The sequence below is a fragment of the Myotis nattereri genome (assembly GCF_964212035.1).
Source record: "Myotis nattereri genome assembly, chromosome: 14".
Classification (NCBI taxonomy): Eukaryota; Metazoa; Chordata; class Mammalia; order Chiroptera; family Vespertilionidae; genus Myotis; species Myotis nattereri.
The window spans coordinates 30064184-30086201 of NC_138089.1; the positions used below are offsets into that span (position 1 = coordinate 30064184).

At 47.6% G+C, this 22018-nt stretch overlaps 1 protein-coding gene across 1 annotated transcript in view; it reads right to left on the bottom strand.

Moving 5' to 3' along the window:
• The window catches only part of PXYLP1 (2-phosphoxylose phosphatase 1), a 65776-nt gene that overhangs the window by 25033 nt on the left and 18725 nt on the right, over window positions 1-22018 (bottom strand). Inside the window, exon 2 of the mRNA XM_081106136.1 lies at window positions 1461-1592. Within this exon, the coding sequence (XP_080962262.1) occupies window positions 1461-1539 (79 nt within the window). The 5' untranslated portion in view covers window positions 1540-1592. The remainder of the gene's footprint in view (window positions 1-1460; window positions 1593-22018) is intronic.

Genomic DNA, 22018 nt, shown 5'->3' on the forward strand with positions numbered 1-22018 from the left:
AATTCTTTCTACGGTTAGAGATAGGCTGTCATATGTACCAGATGTGTGCATGGAGTCGGCAACAAACTGGAGGTGAATCAGGGAAACTTGCTCAAAGCCTCCTCTCTTCAAACCACTTTTTCCAAATGCCAATCTTTCCCACATTCATGGAACACCCCACTCTCCAAGCCACCTGCTCATTTTCCATCATTCAAACTGCGGCAGAAACGCCACCTCCTCACAGAGCCTTCCTCGGAGGTGATGGGTGCCAACCACTTGTCTCCCGCCCATGAGGGTGAGGAAGTAAATGGAGGGAAGGCAGGCGACAGCAGGAACACCATTGCCAGCATGGCGCAGACGGGGAGAGGGAAGCAGGGTCAGCCTGCTTTTCAGAGCAGGCGGAGATTCATCCATTCACCTAACGAACAGCATGAAACACCTACTGTGTGGTGGGCAGTGCAGTTCCTCGGGTACCGAGGGAAACAAGGTGTGGACCCCTCGCTCAGAGCGCAGACAGTCGCGTAGGAGGAAAAGATACAAGAACTGAAAATGATGATAGCGCACGGTTAGTGCAAGAAGGAAACTGAGTCAGGACGATGTACATCAAAGAAGCACCAGACTCGGCTTGGGGCCCTGGAAGGTTCCTGGAGGCGAAAAGGGCTGAGTGAAGGGGGAGGCGGGGGAAGGTAGGGAGGTGGGGAGGAGAGCACTCCAGGCAGAGGGGCCGGCGGGATCCGGGCACAGAACAGGCTGGATATGGAGAGAATGCCAAGCAACTGGGCAAGGCTGTGGCATCCAGTCCAAGGTGAGAGAGGCCACAGGATGGCGAAGGGCCTCCGACACCATGGGCCATCGGTGAAAGGTTACAACCAAGGGTTGTAGGGCCGGATCTGTGTTTGAGGACGGTGCACGGATCTGGGCCCAGTCTGTCCCGGTGAAGGGCAAAGTGCTGGGCAGGGAGGTCTGGGGCCTGGCTTCACCGGCCAAGCTCTCGCCTCGCCACACGCAATTTCCCTGCTGCCCAGGGGGCTGAGTTTCATACCTAATGCCCCCACCCTCCCCAACAACTCCCACCCACTGCCCACTGAACATAAAATAGACACCAACCCGCCAAGAACCAGCCAGAAGGTCAAATACCTCAGCTCGGAGTGGCTTGGCATGACGAGAAAACAAGCTGGGCCACGCAGTGTCTCTGGGAAGCTAAGAATCCGGGAATAACCAGGCAGTTTAGGAATCTGTGCAGAAGCCAACAATGGGCCACAAGGCCTAGTGAGCGCTCTTGTCCCTCGGCCAAGAAAGATGCCGGAACAATTCAGGGGTTTAGGATTCCTGCTCCCAGCCATCCGCCATTAGCTCCAGTAATAAAAAGACTCGGTTGTTTTCAACCCCACTGTCCACGTGGACGACAGGGGCTTTGGGACCACTTGCTCACCTGGAGGGCCCTGTGTTTCAGAGTGAGAGCCCCCCTCCCGGATACTCACAGAACTGCAGGCTGAGGCTCAGGAGGGCCAGCAGCGCAGCGAGCGCCAGCAGCAGCAAGAAGCGATTGCGGAAAAGCATTATTATTTGTTCTGTCTCCTCCTCATGGTTTCACCTCAAATCGGGAACATGCCCTGTGAACAAAGCAGAGGCAATAAGCATGTGTTCTGAGCTGGAGTTTGGCAACTGATGAAAATAATCCAATTAGCCCAGGCCTCCGGCAGGCAGACGTGAGTCCTAGCAGGAGAACAATGGGGAGCTTCGGGTTCTGTCTCTGCCCCCAAATGAGGCCGCCAAGAATGGGTCTGCCAGATTAAAAGAGGTAACCAGTTCGTGAATGGCTCGTTTATCTGATATCAACAGGGAATGAGATACTTTACAGCGTGACCTTTCCAAAGAAGAAGGTAAAGGAAGTTTATTGAGCACTTACTAGAACAGTGTGCCAGACAGTGTTTCCGGGACCAGCTCACGCTCACCCCATTTTGACCCCCAACTACTATCTGTCTGTCTGTCTGTCTCTCTCTCAACTACCCTAGCTTCCAGTCTTATGTTCTTTTTTAAAATATATTTTTATTGATTTCAGAGAGGAAGGGAGAGGGAGAGATAGATACATCAATGATGAGAGAGAATCATTGATTGGCTGCCTCCTGCACACCCCCTACAGGGGATTGAGCCCACAACTCAGGCATATACCCTTGACTGGAATCGAATCCGGGACCCTTCAGTTCCCAGGCTAACACTCTATCCACTGAGCCAAACCAGCTAGGTCTGCCTCTTTTTTTTTGATGAACCTTTTGCTAAGATGACTCTGGTCTTCTTTATTTTTAACATTAACCTGAACACCAATCACTGCGATGTATGCCACAGTAATGCCTTTAGGGGCAGGTGGGGTGTACCTGAGGACTTGTTTCTACAAGCAGCCTTTTCTGCTAATTAGAGACCTTCCCCCCCCCCCCCCCCCACTTGACCATTGAGCTATTTCAGCTGCATCTACAGGTCTTTCTGCAGCCCCACCCACCTCAGAGCTGTGCACAAGAGCTCTAAAAAAATGTTGCAGAAGGCCCTACATGACCCTGCTGTGAAGGAAAGAAAAAGTGAATGCTCCCTATAGGTTTTTCCGCATCACTCTTAGATACCAAGTTTATTTCCTGGTCTCATTTGCATTTGAAGTAGAACTTGAAAATCACACTTTTCAGAAAAGGGTCTTCAACTAGAATAAAATTAAAACAGTCATTTCCAACTGGATTTTATCAGCAGAATCTTTTCCACCTTCAAAGACAATCTCTTTCAGAGCCCAGACAGACACGATCAGATAAAAGCTCACCTGCTGACGTGGTGAGTGTGGCACCACTTTGTGAATATACGAAAAACCACTAAACTGCACATTAAGTGACTTGTACGCTATGTGGATTCTAGCTCAGTAAAGTTTTTAATTTAATTTTGTTTTGTTTTTAAAGCCTATTTGCAGGGCATGAAGCCGCAGCCAGAGCCCTGGAATCCCCTCGTCCCCATCCCCAACCCCACCAGGGCCCTGCAAAGGAGTCTGAGAACCACTCCTGTCAGGCTTATGTCAGAGAACCTCTGCTAAAAGACTGACGTAAATACACATGTACCTCACAACGGGGTCTGGACATCTGGCAACCAGCATTTCTGTTAACAAACAGATCCCAACTTTACACCTTCAAAGGAACACTGCTGCTGGCCCCTTAGTTACTGCCGCCCTAAGGGCCAGTGCCTAGGGTCCCAAGACATCTGCACCTCTTCCTGGGACACTCCCCTCCTTGCCCGGTGGTGTCTCTTGCTTCGGCACCTCAGAGAGCAGACCTGCCTCTTGGTGGCTCTGCACTTGGGCGTGGGAGGTCAGGGCCTTCCTTCTGGTGCTGGGCCACGTCTGGCCCTCAACCACTTCCTGCCTCCAGTCTCTCGGGGGATTTTCCCATCACACTTACTGGCAGCTGCGGCTACTAGAACGCCGAAGCCTGCGCCCTTTGGTTTTAGCAGACACGGCCTTTGCATACGAGGATGAACCGCAAGATGGTCAGAGTTGTCTTCACGTGGGCATTAGGTGGAAACAGTGCTACTTGCTGAGGAACATCCCAGGCTGATAGCACAGTGGATTTGTTGCCGTGATGACCCCCAATTTGTTCGTGCCTTTCTGGGTCAATGGCCTTGTGTAGTCTCCTCCCACATGGACGCTAAGCCTTGGCCAATAGGACAACAGCTAGTGAGCGACAAGCAGAGGCTTGGAAAGTCCTAATGTATTGGGGCTTGTCCTCCCTTGCTGCTTTTGGAACTCTAAGACCACCATGTGACGATACCCGACTAGCAGCTGGCGGATGACAGACCAGGCGCAAGCAGGGCTGCAAACAACCAGCCTGCCAATCACCACACACGTGAGCGAGGCCATCCCCGAGCATCCAGCCCAGCCACGCCACCAGCAGATGGCTATCAGGAGGGTCAGCCCAGACTAAAGGAACCATGTGGCCAACCCACTCAGCACAAGCAAATGTAATGGTTGCTGTTTTAAGCCACTACATTCTGGGCGCTTGATATAAAACAAAGAAACTGATACAATAAAGAGGAAATGCCTAGCGCCTTTACTAGGAATTTCTTCTTTTTCTTTTTTTAAAATTGATTTCAGAGAGGAAGGGAGAGGGAGAGAGAGAGATAGAAACATCAATGATGAGAGAGAATCATTAATTGGCTGCCTTCTGCACACTCCCGACTAGAGATCGAGCCTGCAACCCAGGCATGTGCCCTTGACTGGAATCAAACCCGGGACCCTTCAGTCCACAGGCTGACGCTCTATTCACTGAGCCAAACCAGTTAGGGCACTAGGAATTTCTAAGCCAGGGTCTAGTCCTCACATCCTCATCTGCAGGCGTCATTTACAAAGCTCCATCTTGTCTGCATTCTTCAATACGCTGAGCGCTCTTTGGAAAAAAAGGGCTATATTTAGTTCTAGACTTAAAATACTGAGGACGTGCTGGGTTAACCAGATGGCTGGGATCACGTGACTGCCTCACTGCTTTTAGTTTTCAGGCTACTGACATCTCTGCGTAGCTGATGCTGTGCACTTCATGACACAGGCCTCGATCTGGGAGGACCCCCCCTCCCCTCGACACCATCTGGGTTTCTGCGCCCCACTCCCCTTCTGGCTCTCCCTTGGCAGCTGCCAAATGCCGGGTAATGGTCAGAGTCTCGCTGCCTCCGCTTGTGGGAGGGACCAGCGTGGTGTGATAAACACAGCCCTAGGAGTGATGAGCACATGCTTTACTCTGGAGCCTAGTTCCTGAGGTAACTAGGAGAGGAAGGCCACGCTTTGTTCTTAATTTTTAAAAATGACTATAATGATGATATAACCCAAAATTCACACGGACTGGAAGATATTTGTGTTTGCATCTGGAACTAGGACGCCATCCAGTGTGAGTGTGTGTGTGTGTTTGTGTGTGTGTGTGTGTGTGCACGCGCTCCCTACTCTTGTTCACGCCCAACATGGAAACCGGGGACGCGGTTCTGCCCTGGGGTGTGTCTTCACGGGGAACAATTCCTTGGTGCAAGAGGACTGTCAGGAGCCCTTGACATGGCGGAAAGGGGACTGGCAGATCTGTGAGCATTCCCGGCTCGGCCACTGGGTTTCTGGGTGCCCTCCTCACAGTGAATGGACTTCACTTCTCAGGCTCTAGGATCCGCTCTTTAAAAAAGAAGGGGGTTAAGGCATAAAGAAGCAGGAGGGTGGTGAGGAGCAGCTGTCGTCACTCGCAGACCGGTGGCACGGAGTCGCTGTGCGGTGTTGGACTCCCCAGCGCTGGAGGAATCACAGGGACCCAGGGACTCGGTACCATCATCAACACACAAAGATCGGCCCTTTCCCCGAGCCGCTGCTTCTGTCCCAGGCGGTTCCTCTTCCAAACCCTGGCCACTGGCCACGTCCCTACTCCCCGGCCCAGCCCCAACGGTCAGGGCAGGCAGCCACGTTTGCAGCCGGTTCCTGGCAAGCCTTCCCCGGGCTGACTCAGCTGTGGTGCCCTGACACTGCCGCAGCTCCTCCTGCCTGGAACATCCCTGTCAACTTCTGCTGGGCCCCATCCTAAGAAGAAGAGATTACCAATTAACTCCTGTAAATGGTGTACAGAATTTACGGCTTTAAATACGACCATAACTGCTTGGAAGAAAAATGTACATTCAATTATCTCTCATTTGTGTCATTAAAATGCCATTACCAAGATAGAGAGGTGGTTCTAAAGAAAATGCTTTAGATGTATTATGCACTTTTATTTTACTTTTTTTCTCTCCGTCTCTGGCCCAAGCTCTGGCCCCACTCTCCACAGTCCCCTCTCTCCTTTTCCATCCCTAGCGAGGAGGCTCGTGCAGCCATGCAGGAAGCCACACAATCTGTGGGTCCCTTCTGGCCATATTCCTTCCACGGGGGTCGGCATGCACACCCCTGGGACACTCTGTCAGACCTGTCCAGTCATGCAAAGTGACAGCCACACCTCTGGGACCACAGCCTGCTCACACGCAGCCCAGAGAATGATGTCTCTGGGAAGATGCACTGCCCCCTCGGCAGGCGGAGACACTGGGATTGCCACCTACCTCAGCATGGCTCCCTCATCCCCTAACCCCACACCTCTCAGGCCCCAGGGCCTTGCATGCAAAAGGTGCTCTAGACCTAATATGGCATCACGACCAAACCCTATTCCTATAAATACTTCTGTGGAAACAACTGTTTTGTGTCCAAGGCTGAACATACAACAGTGGCCAGTCATCCGATGTGGACTGGGCACAGCCTTAGTCTGATGTGCTAAGCCCACGCAGTAAAAATATCTTAAATCCAGAAATAAAATTGTTACTCCGAATTCCCGATGAAATGGCAAACAATAAAACAGGCAACTGCAAAGCAACTTCACAACAGATTTGAACAGTAAAAGGAAATCTTTTAGAATATAATTTTTTGGGGAAAAAAGTACTAGTTAATAGGCATTCCCCCATTATGTTATGGTAAACAGAATTTCTGAATCAAGAGGAAAAAGGAACACCTCAACGGCATTTGTACAAGCTACCATTCTGCCACCAGAGGTTTCCACAGCCCACGCCCTGGCCTGCTTCTCACCGTGTAAGAGCTAGAAGTGACACGCCCAGTGACTCTGGTCTCAGGGTCCCCTTGGATGTGCACAGGAGTCAGGGTCTGAACTATGACCATAACTGCTTGAAAGAAAAATGTGCATCCAATTATCTCCTCTCATCTGTGTCGTTAAAATACCATTACCACGATAGAAAGGTGGTATTAAAGAAAATGCTTTAGATGCATTATGTATTTTTATTTTATATTTTTGGTCCCAATCATTCTGGCCCAGTGTTATATAATTAAAAACAAAACAAAACACCAAACCCAAGTCTATAATTGTGAAATAAATATGAACTTAGCAAAGGTAAAGTCTCTATCTTAGTAATCCTCCCTGTCCAAGGTCACCTCAAAGTAGGGTTTAACCACAAAAGCAAAGCTGCCTGGCTAAGAATAAACCAGCTGTAAAGTCTGCTGAATGACAGATTCCAGAGCCTCATGAAAACCCCAGGCTGTGGGATAGGCACCAAGGAGGCCGTGGGCTCCCAGCAGTTCCTCCCATTCCAGTTACTCCAATCCCAGCGAACTCGCAGGCTCCGTTCTAAAGGTTGAAAGCAATTTGTTCATCTATAGTCAACCAGTCGATTCAAAAGAACGTATTTCCCAAGAGCCAGTATGTGTGGGGCAGCACCTGAAGTGCTGAGGACACGGGAAGAAGGACACTGAACACAGGCTCGGCCATCGTCGAGGGCGCAGCTGAAATGTACTCAAGTATTTATGGCAAGAAGTACAGGAGAGCTAGGAACTGCTTTAAAATATCGGGAGGGGGTTAGGGAGGAATTAATGAAACAAGATCGGCAAAATGTTGGCAACTGTTGACACTGGGTGAACATTGAAGGTGTGTTATACGATCTGTTCTGCTTTTGTGTTCACTTGAAATTAAAAGGTTTGTGTTTTTTTTTAAAAAAAAAAAGATGTAAAAAAAAAAAAAAAGGAAGCTCCCAGACTGATCAGTGGAACAGCGAGTTAATATAAGTAGACCCTTAGGCCATATGAAACCAGGGGCAATGAGAGGCCGGATGGGGGAGGGGAGGAGGCCTACCCAGGCCCAGAGAGGGTGGTAGGTTTCCTGAGGAGGCTCAGCCAAAGCTCATTCAGGCCCAGTGCTCTCTGATCCTGCTTTTTAGGGCTCATTATGATCTGGCTACACCCCACAAATCCCACTCCATGTCCCAGTCAGTCCGTCCCTTACCACACAGTTAGCGCATGGGCTCAGGGGTCAGCTGGCCAGGCCTAAAGCCCATCCCAACCCTTCCTGAGCCACAGTTCTCCCATCTATAAAATGGGAACAAGCACAGAGTCCATCTCATAGGTTGCGTTCGGGGAGGTTAACATGTGTAAGGGACACAGCAGAGTACCTGGCTCCTAATAAGCGCTCGGTAAAAGTCAGCACTGACTTCTCTTACGGCTTTACTGCCCACCACCCACGTGTGAAATACTCACCTTTCTTCCCCTGTCTTTACCCCACTCGGAAATAGAATGCCCGTGGGACCATGACGGACAAGGTCAGATTCCGAGAGGTTCTAAACACCACTTGGTTCAAGTCCCTTGACTGAGCAGAAGAGAGGCCAGGCCAGGTCAGGAGTAGCCCAAGGTTCCAGGTGGCACAGGGAGCCTGGCTCTCATGGCTTAGAGCGTCTTAGACCCTTGCTGCACATCCGAGGGTGGCACCCAGCACTCTGTCGCGTTATTCCTCTTCACTGTAGAGGGCACACTATCCACCAAAGTCTATTCTCTCCTTCTTCCTAAGAGAATCCTCTAGGCTTTAGCTGGGCACAGGGCCACCCCACTAGAGATCCTATTTCCCAGACTCCCTTGCAACTAGTGAGAGGGTTAGCTTGACACCCAGGCAGACAGGGCAGGGGCCTGACCGCAGAAACCAACCATGCAGGAATAACAAAATGTTTTCGGACGCAAAGCGGGAGGCATGTGAAACTAGGGAGGGACTGCAACAGTAAGGTGAACTGACGTAGAAACAGGGAAAGCTCAGGCCCGTTGCTGGGCAAGAACAATTAAGGCAGTGGTTCTCAACCTTCCTAATGCCGCGACCCTTTAATACAGTTCCTCATGTGGTGGTGACCCCCAACCATAAAATTATTTTCGTTGCTACTTCATAACTGTAATTTTGCTACTGTTATGAATCGTAACGTAAATATCTGATATGCAGGATGTATTTTCATTGTTACAAATTGAACATAATTAAAGCAACGTGATTAATCACAAAAACAATATGTAATTATACATGTGTTTTCCGATGGTCTTAGGCAACCCCTGTGAAAGGGGTCGCGACCCACAGGTTGAGAACCACTGAATGAAGGGACTCAATCAGGTGGCGACACAGGTAGATAGAGAGCAGGCTTGTAGCAAATATACACCCCTAGACGACAAGGCTCCAAGGGGGGCCACCCATTATTTGGGCCCCCTCCTCGCGGGAAGTCTGAATCTGCTTGTCATGAATTTCCCACGCTTTTGCATAAATCTGGCCCATGGAGCTCATTCTTCCGCGTAGTGAGACAAGACCCAGGGGGCAGGGCGGGAACACCACGGCTCAGGGTTCCGATTATCACTAGTTGTGTTAAATGACCAAGTCCTGGCCAATGGAAGAGGAAGGTCAGAATCTCACTCTGACCTTCCTCTTCCCCTTCCGATCCTCTGAATCACTGGTGTGGGGCTGGGCCAGCTTTCTTGAAGCACATGGAAGACATCCTAATGGAGGACCCCATGGTGCAGGCCACCCGTTTCCTGGACTGCCTACTATCCCAGATTGTTTTGAGAGAGAACAACCCATCTCACAACCTTTTTAAGTTGTTATTTCAACTTCCGTTATAGTAGCCAAACCAACACCCTCACCAGAACTGGCCTTCACACTAGGAGCACTGGTCCCCTCCTGGGGCCCCTCCCGGGTAGTGATGAGTAAGCACATACTGTACACCAGTGGTTCCCAAACTTATTTGGCCTACTGCCCCCTTTTCAGAAAAAATATTACTCAGTGCCCCCTGGAAATTAATTTTTTTAAATTTTAATAGCAATTAAACAGAAAGATATATGTATTAATGTTTCTACCTTTTTCGTAAAATATAGTAAAGAAAGGTGTAAATTAGAAACATTGAAGTTTGAAATTATGAAACTATTTATTGAACTCAGAATAGAAAGGTAATACAAAAAAAGTTAAAACAAATGCACCTGTGGCCATCACGCCCCCCTGGATCGCTGCAGCGCCCACCAGGGGGCGGTAGCGCCCACTTTGGGCATCACTGCTGTCCACAGTCACAATGAACTGCACTAGGCAGGGAGTCACTGACCAGGCTGAGCCGCACTCTTGGGTGTGTGTGAATGAGACTTGGTCATGGTAACCTTTGTTCTTTTGGGTTGTTGTTGTTGTTTTTATCTTAATTCATGCATCTATGACGATGGCCTGGCTTCAGGTAACAGGAAACACTAGCTAATGCAATGGGACTGGTCAACATTCTCACACCAGGAGCCACAGTATCAGCGAGAGCAGCTCTAGGATCAGGGAATTCAGCAGCTCAAAGCATCATGGGGAAGCCAGGCTCCTTCCGCCTCTGGGCTCTCTGCCATCCTCTGTGTTTGTCCTATGCCCAGCCACCCTCAGGACCGTAAGACTGTGGCCACACAGCCACACTTGGCAAGCTGCACGTTTCTACTGGAAGCAGGAAGCCCTTCCAGAAACTCTCCAGCGGACTTCCCCTCCCGTCTAAGGGCCAGCGCTGGGTCACGGGCTCGTGCCCAAACCAATCGCTGGCCCCGGGAACCGGCCACAATTGGGTGAAACCCACCGGCTCACAGGAGAGAGAGGGTGGAGACCTGAACAGAATGGGAGTTCTGTTAGGAACAAGGGGAGAGGGGATGTCTGCAACAACCCGCACGTGGAGAAGACTTGAGAACACACACAATTGTTCTAAAAACTTATGCTCAAACCCAGCCATCTGATGACAGTCCCAGTACTGTTCAGACCAAAGCACATACAGTCATCTATACTAGTAACAGAGAAATACACAAATTATCCGTTACAGCGTCACATCATGACCCGATCAGCTGCATCCCCGCCCTCTGCTCAGGCAGCTGCAAGGCCTGGGGTAGGATAGGAGGGGATAAGAAAGGTGAGGGAGAGGAAGGCAGGCCTGCACGCAGACAGGCCGAGAGGAGAAACAGAAATACAGAAAAGGAACAAGAAAAAGATGCAGGAATGGAAAAGGGAAGGAAACGCAGGGCTGCACGTGGGAGGGGGTGGTGACCGTGGCGAGGAGGGGGGAGCAGGTGCGCCTGGTGAGGTGCTCCTGCCCCGCCCAGACACGGGAGGAGGGCTGTGGCCCCGGGCGCGGGCCATTGGTGGGGAGGCGCCCACAAGTCCGGGATGGTGTGGTGGACGGTCCGAGGCCTTCTGGGTGGAGGTGCTCCTGCTTTGAGGAAGCAGCAGCACCTGGGCTACGCGGGTCTCAGAATGGGAGCAGGACGGTGGCGGGGAAGCCGGGGAAGTGGGGGTGGCGAACACCTGACCGGGGCTAAGACCTGGGCTGGGGGTTAATGCCCCCCCCCCAACAGAAGCTTTAAGAAGGGAAGGAAGGAGGGAAGAACTTTATAAAGGAGTCAGCAGAGAGCAGAGTTAAAGAAGGAAAGAGGATGTATGAGTGAACTGTAGGAGCTATAATGAAAATCAAGTATAGTTGTGTACTGGGGACAGATTTTAAAAGTAGGAGTCAGAAAAGAAAAAAGATAAATGATAGTGAATAATTAGGCAGGTAAATAGAGAGATATTAAAACAGTGGAAGTAAGTAGAGAAGAATGTATGGGAAAGGTAGGATGAGAGAAAGAGGAAGGGAAGAAAAGATTTAAAGGAGAGCTGGTAGAGCTTAAAAGGAGAATGGGAAGAAGGAAGAAATGGGGGAGGGAGCAAAGCAAGTCCGACGGAGGAAGTGAAGAAAAATATTAAGGTGGGAAGGAAGGAAAAGGGGAGGGAGGGGACGGGTAAAGATAAAGGAAAGAAGGAATGTGGGGAGGGAGGGTAGGAGAAAGACGGGAAGAAGGATGATGGAACAGAAGTAGGAAATAAGGAGGAAAGAAAAGTTTATAAATGATGAGTCAGTAGGAAAAAGTGTTACATAAAGGAGAGAGAAAAATTGTGTGAGAGGGAGAAGCCAATAAGGAAGTTAAATACAATTGTGTGTGAAGGGGATAAGATTAAAAAAAAAAAATTAATAGGGGCAACCAGGCTAGCAGGGGAGGGCAGTTAGGGGTGACCAGGTCAGCAGGGGAGGGTAGTTAGGGGGATCAGGCTGGCAGGGGAGGGCAGTTAGGGGGATCAGGCTGGCAGACAGAGTGGTTAGGGCAGGCAGGCAGGTGTGCAGTTAGGAGCCAGAGGTACCAGATTAGCAATTGGACATCCCCCAAGGGCTCCCGGATTGGAGATGGTGCAGGTGGGGCTGAGAGACACCCCCCCCCCGTTCCCCCCCCCCCCGCCCCAGTGTATGAATTTCGTGCACTGGGCCTCTAGTAATTATATGTTTAAGAAACATCAGTGCTGTTTTGCTCAGGCAGAACTCAGCAGTGACAAATGGCATAGCAGCATCCGCCAGCCTACTGATGATACACATCCTACTAACAAGGCCTTTGATCCCTATCTTACATGTGTTTAAATGTGCAGCATGAATTATTTACCAACCATTTCTCTCCAGAAAGGAGTGGAGGCAGGTAATCTGCAGATTTAGATCTCTGAAACATTAACGTTTCTTCCCTTCATGTGTGAACAACACGTTCCTACCACTCTCTCTCCTTTGAGGTTTTTTTCTGGTTCAAGGTGGCTGAGCATTTCTTAGCACCAAACCAGACTGAAATAACTAATTCATCAAGCCAGGATTTTCACTTTTATGTACTTCAGTGTTCCCCCCCACCCCTCCAACCCCTTGACATTTTGGGAGAAGCTGTGTTCCATCTAACTTCGCTGCTTTGTTCTTAAGTTTCAGAAATAGCTACATATGAGACCAACATTCTTATTTTAATATGCTGAGGACCACTGTGAGTACGTCAACAATAAAAAAGAAGAACACGCAGTTGGCAGGATTTACTCACCACAAATAAATATGGCTTTATAAATATGGCTGATTCTTTTCATTTTGCAGAAAACTGTATCAAAATGTCAAGGAAAACACAAGAGGATTAAATAGGCAGGGCGGTAAAACCACAAATACAAGTGGCGTACAATGAATATCCATGTGGTATGAGCCACGTTTTTAAAGGCAAAAACAAAGCGCTTACTTACCAGGGCCTGAGAATCACAGCTGTGCAAGGTGAACCAGGCACACCTGAAAGGCCAGGCTGCCAAGGCCACTCTGAAAGCTGCATTTCCTATGTTAACAATACCACACAGAAATGGGATTTTGCTCTGGATGGATACGTGATCGGGAGCACTCATGCACGCCACAGATCAAGGCATTCCGCCCGATCTTTTTAAGGCTGAGAGCACACTCACCTACAGAGCTTTGACAAAACCCTGTGCTCCCTGCCAGCCCATTTCAGGGCTTGATCATGACAAAGCATGGGCTCCGGGTTGTCTAGGGACAGTGATCAATGCTGGTGCCCGCGGGCAGGAGCTCCATGCCCTTAAAATATCTTTTAGAGAACGGCTGGATGGTTCGGTGGGAGGCTGGCAGCATCAGTGTCAGTACAGAATGAGCCCTCCCGCCCAAAGAGGTAGTGTGGGCAGCTACTGGCTGGGGTGCTCTGGGGAGCTGACATGGGTGACCTCTAGGAGCCCTCCATGTGCTGAGATCCAAGGATTCTCTGATTCAGATACCAAATCAAGCTTCTAAAACCTTTTCCCCTGCCTTTGCACTTATGAAAAGATGGGTAGAACAAAGAGAGCTAAGAGTGATGTCACATAGGAACCACAGACATTTTAGCTTGGGAAGGAATGCAAATTACTATCTAGCTCCAGCTCCCTTACAATAAAGCAGGGAAGAACACTGTTATAAGCTCCAAAACTCTGATTTAGCTTAGGTTAAAGCTGTAATGAAACACAGGCCTCAAAATCAGTGGTTCTTATCATACACAGTGGTGAAAAAATGAAAGCTTTTCTTCTAAGATCAGGAACAAGACAAGGATGGCCACTCTCACAACTTTTATTCAACACTAGTGTCCTGGTGCATGGATTCGTGCACATTGAAAGGAAATTAATTAGAAGAAATATTTTAAGATTGCTATTCGCCCTTTATCTATAATAGAAGTTTCAACTAAATTCACATAGAAAATGATAGATTGAAACACACGCGTGCAGTTGGCGCCAGCAAGAGCTTTATATGTATCGTGTATGGACGAGTCAACTTAGCCTTTAATATATATATAAACTTGCTTAATTAGACCTGCTTTCTGATTTAGCTAAACTTTTTCCAGCCCAGTGAAGCATCTCAACTTCTCTTTCAGGTAATTGACAGCAACACAGCAGTACTAGTAAATATCAACATGAAGTAGATTATTATTGTAAATCACGCAGGGAGAACAAAGGGTAAAATACTTAACTGCAGCAGTGTTTGACTATATTCTGCGCAGTGAGAAAACCTGAAGTCATTTTCAAGGTCCACCATTTCTTACTTCTTTTCAGTTGGGTCAAGTTTCTAAACTTTCTAAATGTTTTCTGGCTAATGAAAAGAAAATAGGATTCCAACGAGTCTCCTATCTACCTACTGCAGGACTTCTGTGAGGATCAAATGAGATGAGGCATGGGAAAATGCTTCACAGACATTTGGTTAAAGTGTGAAATGTTTACACCTGGCTATAAAGCAAGTCAGGTTCCTGGGCTGAAGAAACTCCAAGGAGGCTAGTCACTAGGGAGAGGAAGCCGGGTGTTGTTATGTGACATCATTACCTGGCGCCCACAGCAACCATTTCCGGGCTGGGCTGGACTGTGGCAGCATTTTGCGCTGTGGGGTCTCGGCACCATTGGCTGCAATTTGGGGGGGTGTTGCTCCAGGGTGGTGGCGGAAACCTGTGTCCCACTTGGGGGAAGCTGAACATTGGTTTGTCGGCGCCAGGTCTGTGATGCTGTTTATTTTTAAATGGCCAGTGTGCGTCATGGCAGCTCCTGAATTGAGCATCTGCCCCCTGGTGGTCAGTGCACATCATAGCTACTGGACAGATGGACAGACACTTAGCCTCCTATATATATTATTGGAAGTACTAGCCAGAGCAATTAGGCAAGATAAAAAAAAACATAAAAGGCATCCAAATCAGAATGGAAGAAGTAAAAAGGTCTCTATTTGCAGATGACATGTTATATACAGAAAACTTTAAAGACTCCACCAAAAAAAATCCAAAACCTGTTAGAACAAACAAATTCAGTAAAGTTACAAGACAAACATCAATTGCATGTCTATACGCATTTCTAACAACGAACTATCAGAAGAGAAATTAAGAAAACAAACCCATGCCTGGCCAGCATGGTTCAGTTGTTGAGCATTGACCTATGAACCAGGAGGTCATGGGTCGATTCCCTGTCAGGGCACATGCCTGGGTTACAGGCTTGATCCCTAGTAGGAGGTGTGTAGGAGGCAGCTGATCAATGATTCTCTCTCATCATTGATGTTTCTATTTCTCTCTCCCTCTCCCTTCCTCTCTGAAATAAATAAAAATGTATTTAAAATAAAGAAAGGAAGGAAGGAAAAAAGGAAGAAATAAAGAAAACAATCCCATTTATAATAGCATCAAAAAGAATAAAATACTTGGGAATAAATTTAACTAAAGAGTTGGAAGATCTATACACTGAAAACTATATGACACTTATGAAAGAAATCAAAGACACAAATAAATGGAAAGATGCTTTTTGCTTATGATTTGGAAAAATTAATATTAAATGTCCATATTAACCAAAGCTATTCTATCAAAATTCCAATGGCATTTTTCACTGTAATAGAAACAAAACTATCCTAAAATTTGTATGGAACAACAATAGCCAACGCAATGTTGAGAAAGAATAAAGCCAGAGGCATCATGCTTCCTGATTCCAAACTGTATTACAAAGCAAAAATCAAAACAGTATGGCACTAGCATAAAAACAGACACATAGTTCAATGGAACAGAATAGAGAACCCAGATTAAAAAAACAACACACCACACGCAATTAACTTATGACAAAGGAGCCAGAAATATACAATGGAGAAAAGACAGTCTCTCAGATAAATAATTTTGGGAAAACTGGGCATTCCAAAGAATGAAAATAAGGGTCCAATCTTGTACCATAAATAAAAATTAACTGCAAATGGATTAAAGACTTGAACGTAAAACATGAAACCATAAAACTCCTAGAAGAAAACATAGGGGTAAGCTCCTTGACATTGGTCATGTCAATGATTTTTTAGATTTGACACTTAAAGCAAAAATAAACAAGTGGGACTACATCAAACTATAGAGCTTCTACACAGCAAAAGAAATAATCAACAAAATGAAAAGGCAACCTATAAAATATGACAAAATATTTGCAAATCATGTCGGATAAGGGGTCGATATCCAAAATATATAAATAACATATACTATTCACCTGCTCTGTGTGGTTCAGAGGTTAAGCATCAACCAATGAACCAGGAGGTCATGTTTCAATTCCCATCAGAGCACATGTCCGGTTGTGGGCTCAATCCCTAGGGGGGCTTGCAGGAGGCAGTCAATCAATGATCTCTCTCATGATTGATGTTTCTATCTCTCTCTCTCCCTTCCTCTCTGAAATAAATAAAAATATATATATATATATATTTAAAAAACATACTACTCAACAGCTCCCCACCACCACCCCAACAACAACAACAACACTCTGATTAAAAATGGGCAGGAGAACTGAATAGACATATTTCCAAAGATGGCATAAAAATGGCCAACAGGTATATGAAAAGATGCTCAGCATCAGTAATCATGAGGGAAATGCAAATCAAAACCACAATGAGATACCTATCATACCTATTAGAATGATTATCATAAAAAGCAACAAGAGATAACAGGATGAGGATGTGGAGAAAAGGGAACCCTTGTGCAACTCCTGGTGGGAATGTAAATTGATGCAGTCACTATGGAAAACAGTATGGAAATTCCTTAAAAAAAAAAAATAGAAATACCATATGGTCCAGCAATTCCACTTCTGGGTACAGATCTGAAGGAAACAAAATTACTATCTCGAAGAGATATCTGCACCCCATGTTCACTGTAGCATTACTTCCAGGAATAATCACACCCCTTTCACTCACCCACATCCTGATACCATTGTCTTGGAACCACACTGGACTGTTTTTATAAAGGAAAAATAATCTATTATGTTAAGCCACTGAAATTTGGGGAACTATATGTTATAGTAGCTTAACATCAATACTAAGTAATACTTGTCCATATATAGGCTTGTGATAAAGATTAAACAAAATAATATATCTTGTTATATATTGTTATTTTGTTATACCTGAATCATAATATTCCATTCAGGGTCTTCCAATCGAGTGAAATTACACCAATAAAATAAATTTTGTTGCTTTGGAGTAACAGCTTTTTAGAAGAGATTTAAATGTAGAGATTGGGGCGACCCCTATAAGCTTATTATCAGGCAACATTAGGGAAGAGCTCTGATCACTTACATCTTTAAATCACTGTGATCTGGGCTATGACGCTTACCTTGAAACCTAACTTGAAACGGAGATAGGTAGAGATCCTGAAACTAAGAGAGCCACCTTACTCAGTGGATGGTGGGCCCTTTCGAGTTTTCCAGAGCAAGTCATACTGACCTGTAAATCACTAGGGGTTCTAGAAAAAAGTCAACAGAACTTAATGAGACACGTGGGGGAAGAAGCTGTTGACGCAAGTGATTCTGAGAATGCCAAGCACTGGGGTGGTCATGATCCTTGTTTCCACACCGTTTCCACAAACCTAAGCTAAATGAGCAAATACTTATGCTGCCTTACCACCATAAAATGTAGTTTCTAGGTTGTGTATCTGAGGATGTGTGCTAAATAGGGTAAAGAGTTATCCTGCAATATTTAGAGGGTGTTTTTTTTAACAATCATCGTCCCAGGTCTGTTATGGTGCTAGTTGGGCACTGTTCATCGTCAACGGCTGCATTATTAGTTGGGTGTTGCAGGACATCATGTCACTGATTGTGTCTAGTAACGGTCTGGGCCCAGTCCACCTCCAGACCAGGAAGAGAACAGTAAAAGGCTGGTTATCTGAAGTCACCGAGTTTGGGATGATGATTTGTTATGTAGCAATAGTGAGTTCCATGATGCAGGAACTTGGTCAGTCTTGCTTATACTCTTGTATCCCCAGTGCCTGGCCCGGAGCAGATACTCAGTCAGTATTTGTTGGATGAATGAATAGAATAGATGAACGATGGTGCTGTGAGTTCTGCTGGTTACAGAATGGACTGGCTGTGTCCACCAACCTTGTGATAACTAACCACAGACTGCCACTCACGGGTTCAATCAGGATGGAGATCTACATTTCCTTTTCCCAAGTTAGGAACACACCTGAAAGTCTTCTTTTGTAAGAAAAAGAAATCATCCTAACAGATTAATTTTAAAACATAATGCAAAATCTTGTTCCAGAAGAACTGACTTCTTTGTTTTCTCCATTGAGGTATAATGGACATAGAACATCCTATTAGTGCCAGATGCACAGCATAATGACCTGATATTTGTATATATTTCAAAATGATCACCACAGTAACTCTAGTTAACATCTGTCACTATACATAGTCATAAAATTTGTTTTTTCTTGTGATGAGAAATTTTAACATCTCTTCTCTTAGCGACTTTCAAATATGGAATAGAGTATTATTAATCAAGGTCACCGTGTTGTACATTTCATCCTCATGACTTAATTTCTTTTATAGGTGGAAGTTTGTACCCTTTGACCTCCTTCACCCATTTCACCCATCCCCATTCCCTGCCTCTGGCAACCACCAGCCTGTTCTCTGTATCAATGAACTTAGTTTTGTTTGTTCACTTGTTTAGATTCCACATATACGTGAGCCCATAAGACTGTTTTCTATCAACTTCCCGGCAGGTGGCATCAGAACTCTACCCGTTAGTGGTTTCTTCTGTGTTCTTAGGATAACCATCAACCCCTGCCCACGGCCTACGAGGCCCCACTACCAGTCCTGCCTCACCTCAGGCTCCCACACCATAACCTCCAGCCATCCTGGCCATCGCTCAGACCCACAAAAGAGCCTTGCTCCGTGGGGACTGGGGGCCTGTGTCCATCTGTGCATGTCCTCTGACAACCCAATTAGGAAGTGGGTCAGTGGGGCAGGCACCTGGGGTGCCGTCCTCAAGAGGCACCGACCCCCTACAAGAAAGGACCTGAGATGAAGAAAACCGTGCCTCTCTGATCTGCTTGGGATGGGGGCGTGGGGACGAGGAACAGGCTGGAGCCAGGATCCAAGGCCATCCAGCCTTCCTGTGAGGACTTTGTTGGCCGCGGCAGGCAGGAAGATTTGAAGCCGAGGCTAACATGCTCAGGAGAGTAGCGGGTAGTCGTTTTAAAGCACCTTCACAAATTCTCTGTCACATGTCCCATCAAGAGAGGGTTTTCTGGGCCTCCTGAGCTGGCGTTGGGGCCACCTCGATGAGTAGAATGGGACAGAAATAATGCTGCATGACCTCCGGAGGCCAGTTGGAAAATTCCAGGCAGATTCTATCTGATTTGTTCTCTCCTGGGATCCCTGCTTTGGAGCCTGAAGCTACCATGCTGGAGAAACCGTGCCAGAGGCCACCCAGAGGCAGGAATGCGCAAGCAGCCTGCACTGTTAAGAGTCTTCCCGGCCCAGGCACCAGGCACGTTAAGTGAGGGAACATTCGGATGATTCCAGTCAAGCCACTGCCTGTATAACTGAGACCTGAGCAAGAAACACCAGCTGGGCCCAGTCCCCCCCACCCCCCCACCCCAGACCAGGAAGAGAACAGTAAAATGCTGGTTGTTTGAAGCCACCGAGTTTGGGATGATTTGTTATGCAGCAATAGTGAGTTCCATGATGCAGGAACTTGGTCCGTCTTGCTTCTACTCTTGTATCCCCAGTGCCTGGCCCGGAGCAGACACTCAGTCAATATCTGTTGAACAGATGAATGAACAGAGGAGAGGCTCACTACAGTCAACAGCAGCCCATCTTCTTTGCCTTCCCCCAGCTAGCATGCTACTTCTCCTCTGACCCTCCGCCTTTCCCGTCTTGCTGACTCCTGGTCAGCCCTTGACCTCAGCTCAAAGACCACTTTCTCAGGGAAGCTGCCCTTGAACTCCCCTGTCTAGATCAGCATCCTGCCTGACACTCTCAAGTCACCCTGTATTTCTCCTTCATGACACTTCCCAGGACTATCATTACACAAGCAAATAATCACGTTGAAATTCTTGGCTGGCTGTCTCCTGCCACTAAATCATAAGCCACCCGACAGTGGTGATGGTGTCGGCCTGGTCACAAGCATATCTCCAGCGCTGGGCAAAGCCTGCACCGAGCTGGCTGACCACGTCAGGGCATTTCTGGAGACCAGCAACACAGAGTTCAGCTGTTTCCACTCACAACAGTTCTGACACCAAATGTGTGGGTTTCCTCTGTCTCACACCAACTGGTTGTCCAACTTTCTGGGCACCAGCTGGGTGCCCTACATTTCAGTTCAATTCTGACACTAACTACCCCAACTTAGCATCAGGCTCCACAGGTTTAAGGGCTCAGTCGCAAAGTCAGCCCCACTTCACATGCCAGTTGCAAGTATGGAATCCTCCTCAGGTTTCCTACTTCTGTCAACGTGGCTACAAAGTCTGGGGAGGGAGGGGGGGCGATTTCCCACAACCCCAGCCCCCACCCCTTTCAGGTTCAATAATTTGCTAGAACAGCTCACGAAACTCTGGGAGACACTTTACTTACTGTTGCTGTAGATTTATTATAAAGGATACAACTCAGGAACCGCCAAATGGAAGAAATGCACAGGGCAAGGTGTGGGGCAAGGCAGAGCTCCCGTGCCCTCTCTCCTGGCACCTCAATGTTCACAGCCCCGGAAGCTCTCTAAATCCTGCTGCTTAAGGGTTTCCATAGAGGTTTCACCACGTAGGCACCATTGATTCAATCACTGGTCATTGGTGACTGAACTCAACCTCCAGCCCCTCTCGCCTCCCTGAGTCTTTCTGGCAACCAACCTCCATCCTAAAGCTGTTTGGGGGCTCCCAGCCTTCAGTTATCCCATTGGCATATAAAAGACACTCTCAGGACTCAGGCGATTGCAAGGGTTTTAGGAGCTGTGTACCAGGAACCAGGGACAAAGACTAAAAATTAATTTTATATGATGCCACAATAGCCAATTCCATTAGCAGAAGGTGCTAATTCTTAGAATTCCCATTAATGTTGCACTAGAATTGGTCTCTAACTACTTGCCTATCCCCTACCAGGCTTTCCACACCTGCACCCAGGTCATCCTCACCGCACAGAACCCAACAGGGTGAGTGTCTTCTTCAGGCTTACACCACAGTCAGGGGAAGAGCTAGAATTTGGAGCCAGCTCTTCTGACTTGCCAGTTCAAGACTGCTTCCCTTCTACCACACTGCCTCCTGGGTATTTTTGTGGTGGGCAGTTGGGCAGACATGAGCAGAGCAAGAATGACTGGCCAGGTACAGAAGGTCATCAGGCTGGAACGTTCCAGGTGCGTAGCAATGGGCAAGACTGGGGAAAACAAGGACCTGGCCGCCAGAGTAACCTTTCCTCCCCTAGCATGTCGTTGGTCATGTGGTTTGGACCCTCCCCTGACTTTTCCTCCCCTGCCATGTAGCTAGTCATGTGGCAGACCCCAGAGGAGGAAGAACAAGGGGCCTAGGAGTGGCCTCTCGACTCCCGTGCAGGCCCTTGCATGACCTTTCCCTTAAGCATTAACCCCCAGGAATAGGAATAACATCTAGGGCTCAGCTGTTATTTCAGGTCCAGGCCCAGAGAGCAGTGAAATCAGACAAGCAAAGCCATGGCTGACATCAGGACCAGTATCACTGACTAAGGACCCATTGCCCTGGTGCCAACCAATCAGTAGAGACCCTGAAAGGACACATCTGGAAAGCTGATGGGTAGTCTATTGGGATCCTCCCCTGGGACTTGCCCTGAAGTCCCCACCCTTAAAAGCCCTCAGGACAGCCGAAACCAGTTTGGCTCAGTGGATGGAGCATCGGTCTGCAAACTGAAGGGTCTCAGGTTCGATTCCGGTCAAGGGCATGTACCTGGGTTGCGGGTACATCCCCAGTGGGAGATGTGCAGGAGGCAGCTGATCGATGTTTCTCTCTCATCGATGTTTCTAACTCTCTATCTCTCTCCCTTCCTCTCTGTAAAAAAAAAATAAAAAAAAAAAATATATATATAGCCCTCAGGACAGAGGATGCAGCCCTCTCTCCCTCTCAGGAGCATGCTCATACCTTTCCCACCCCCCCTCC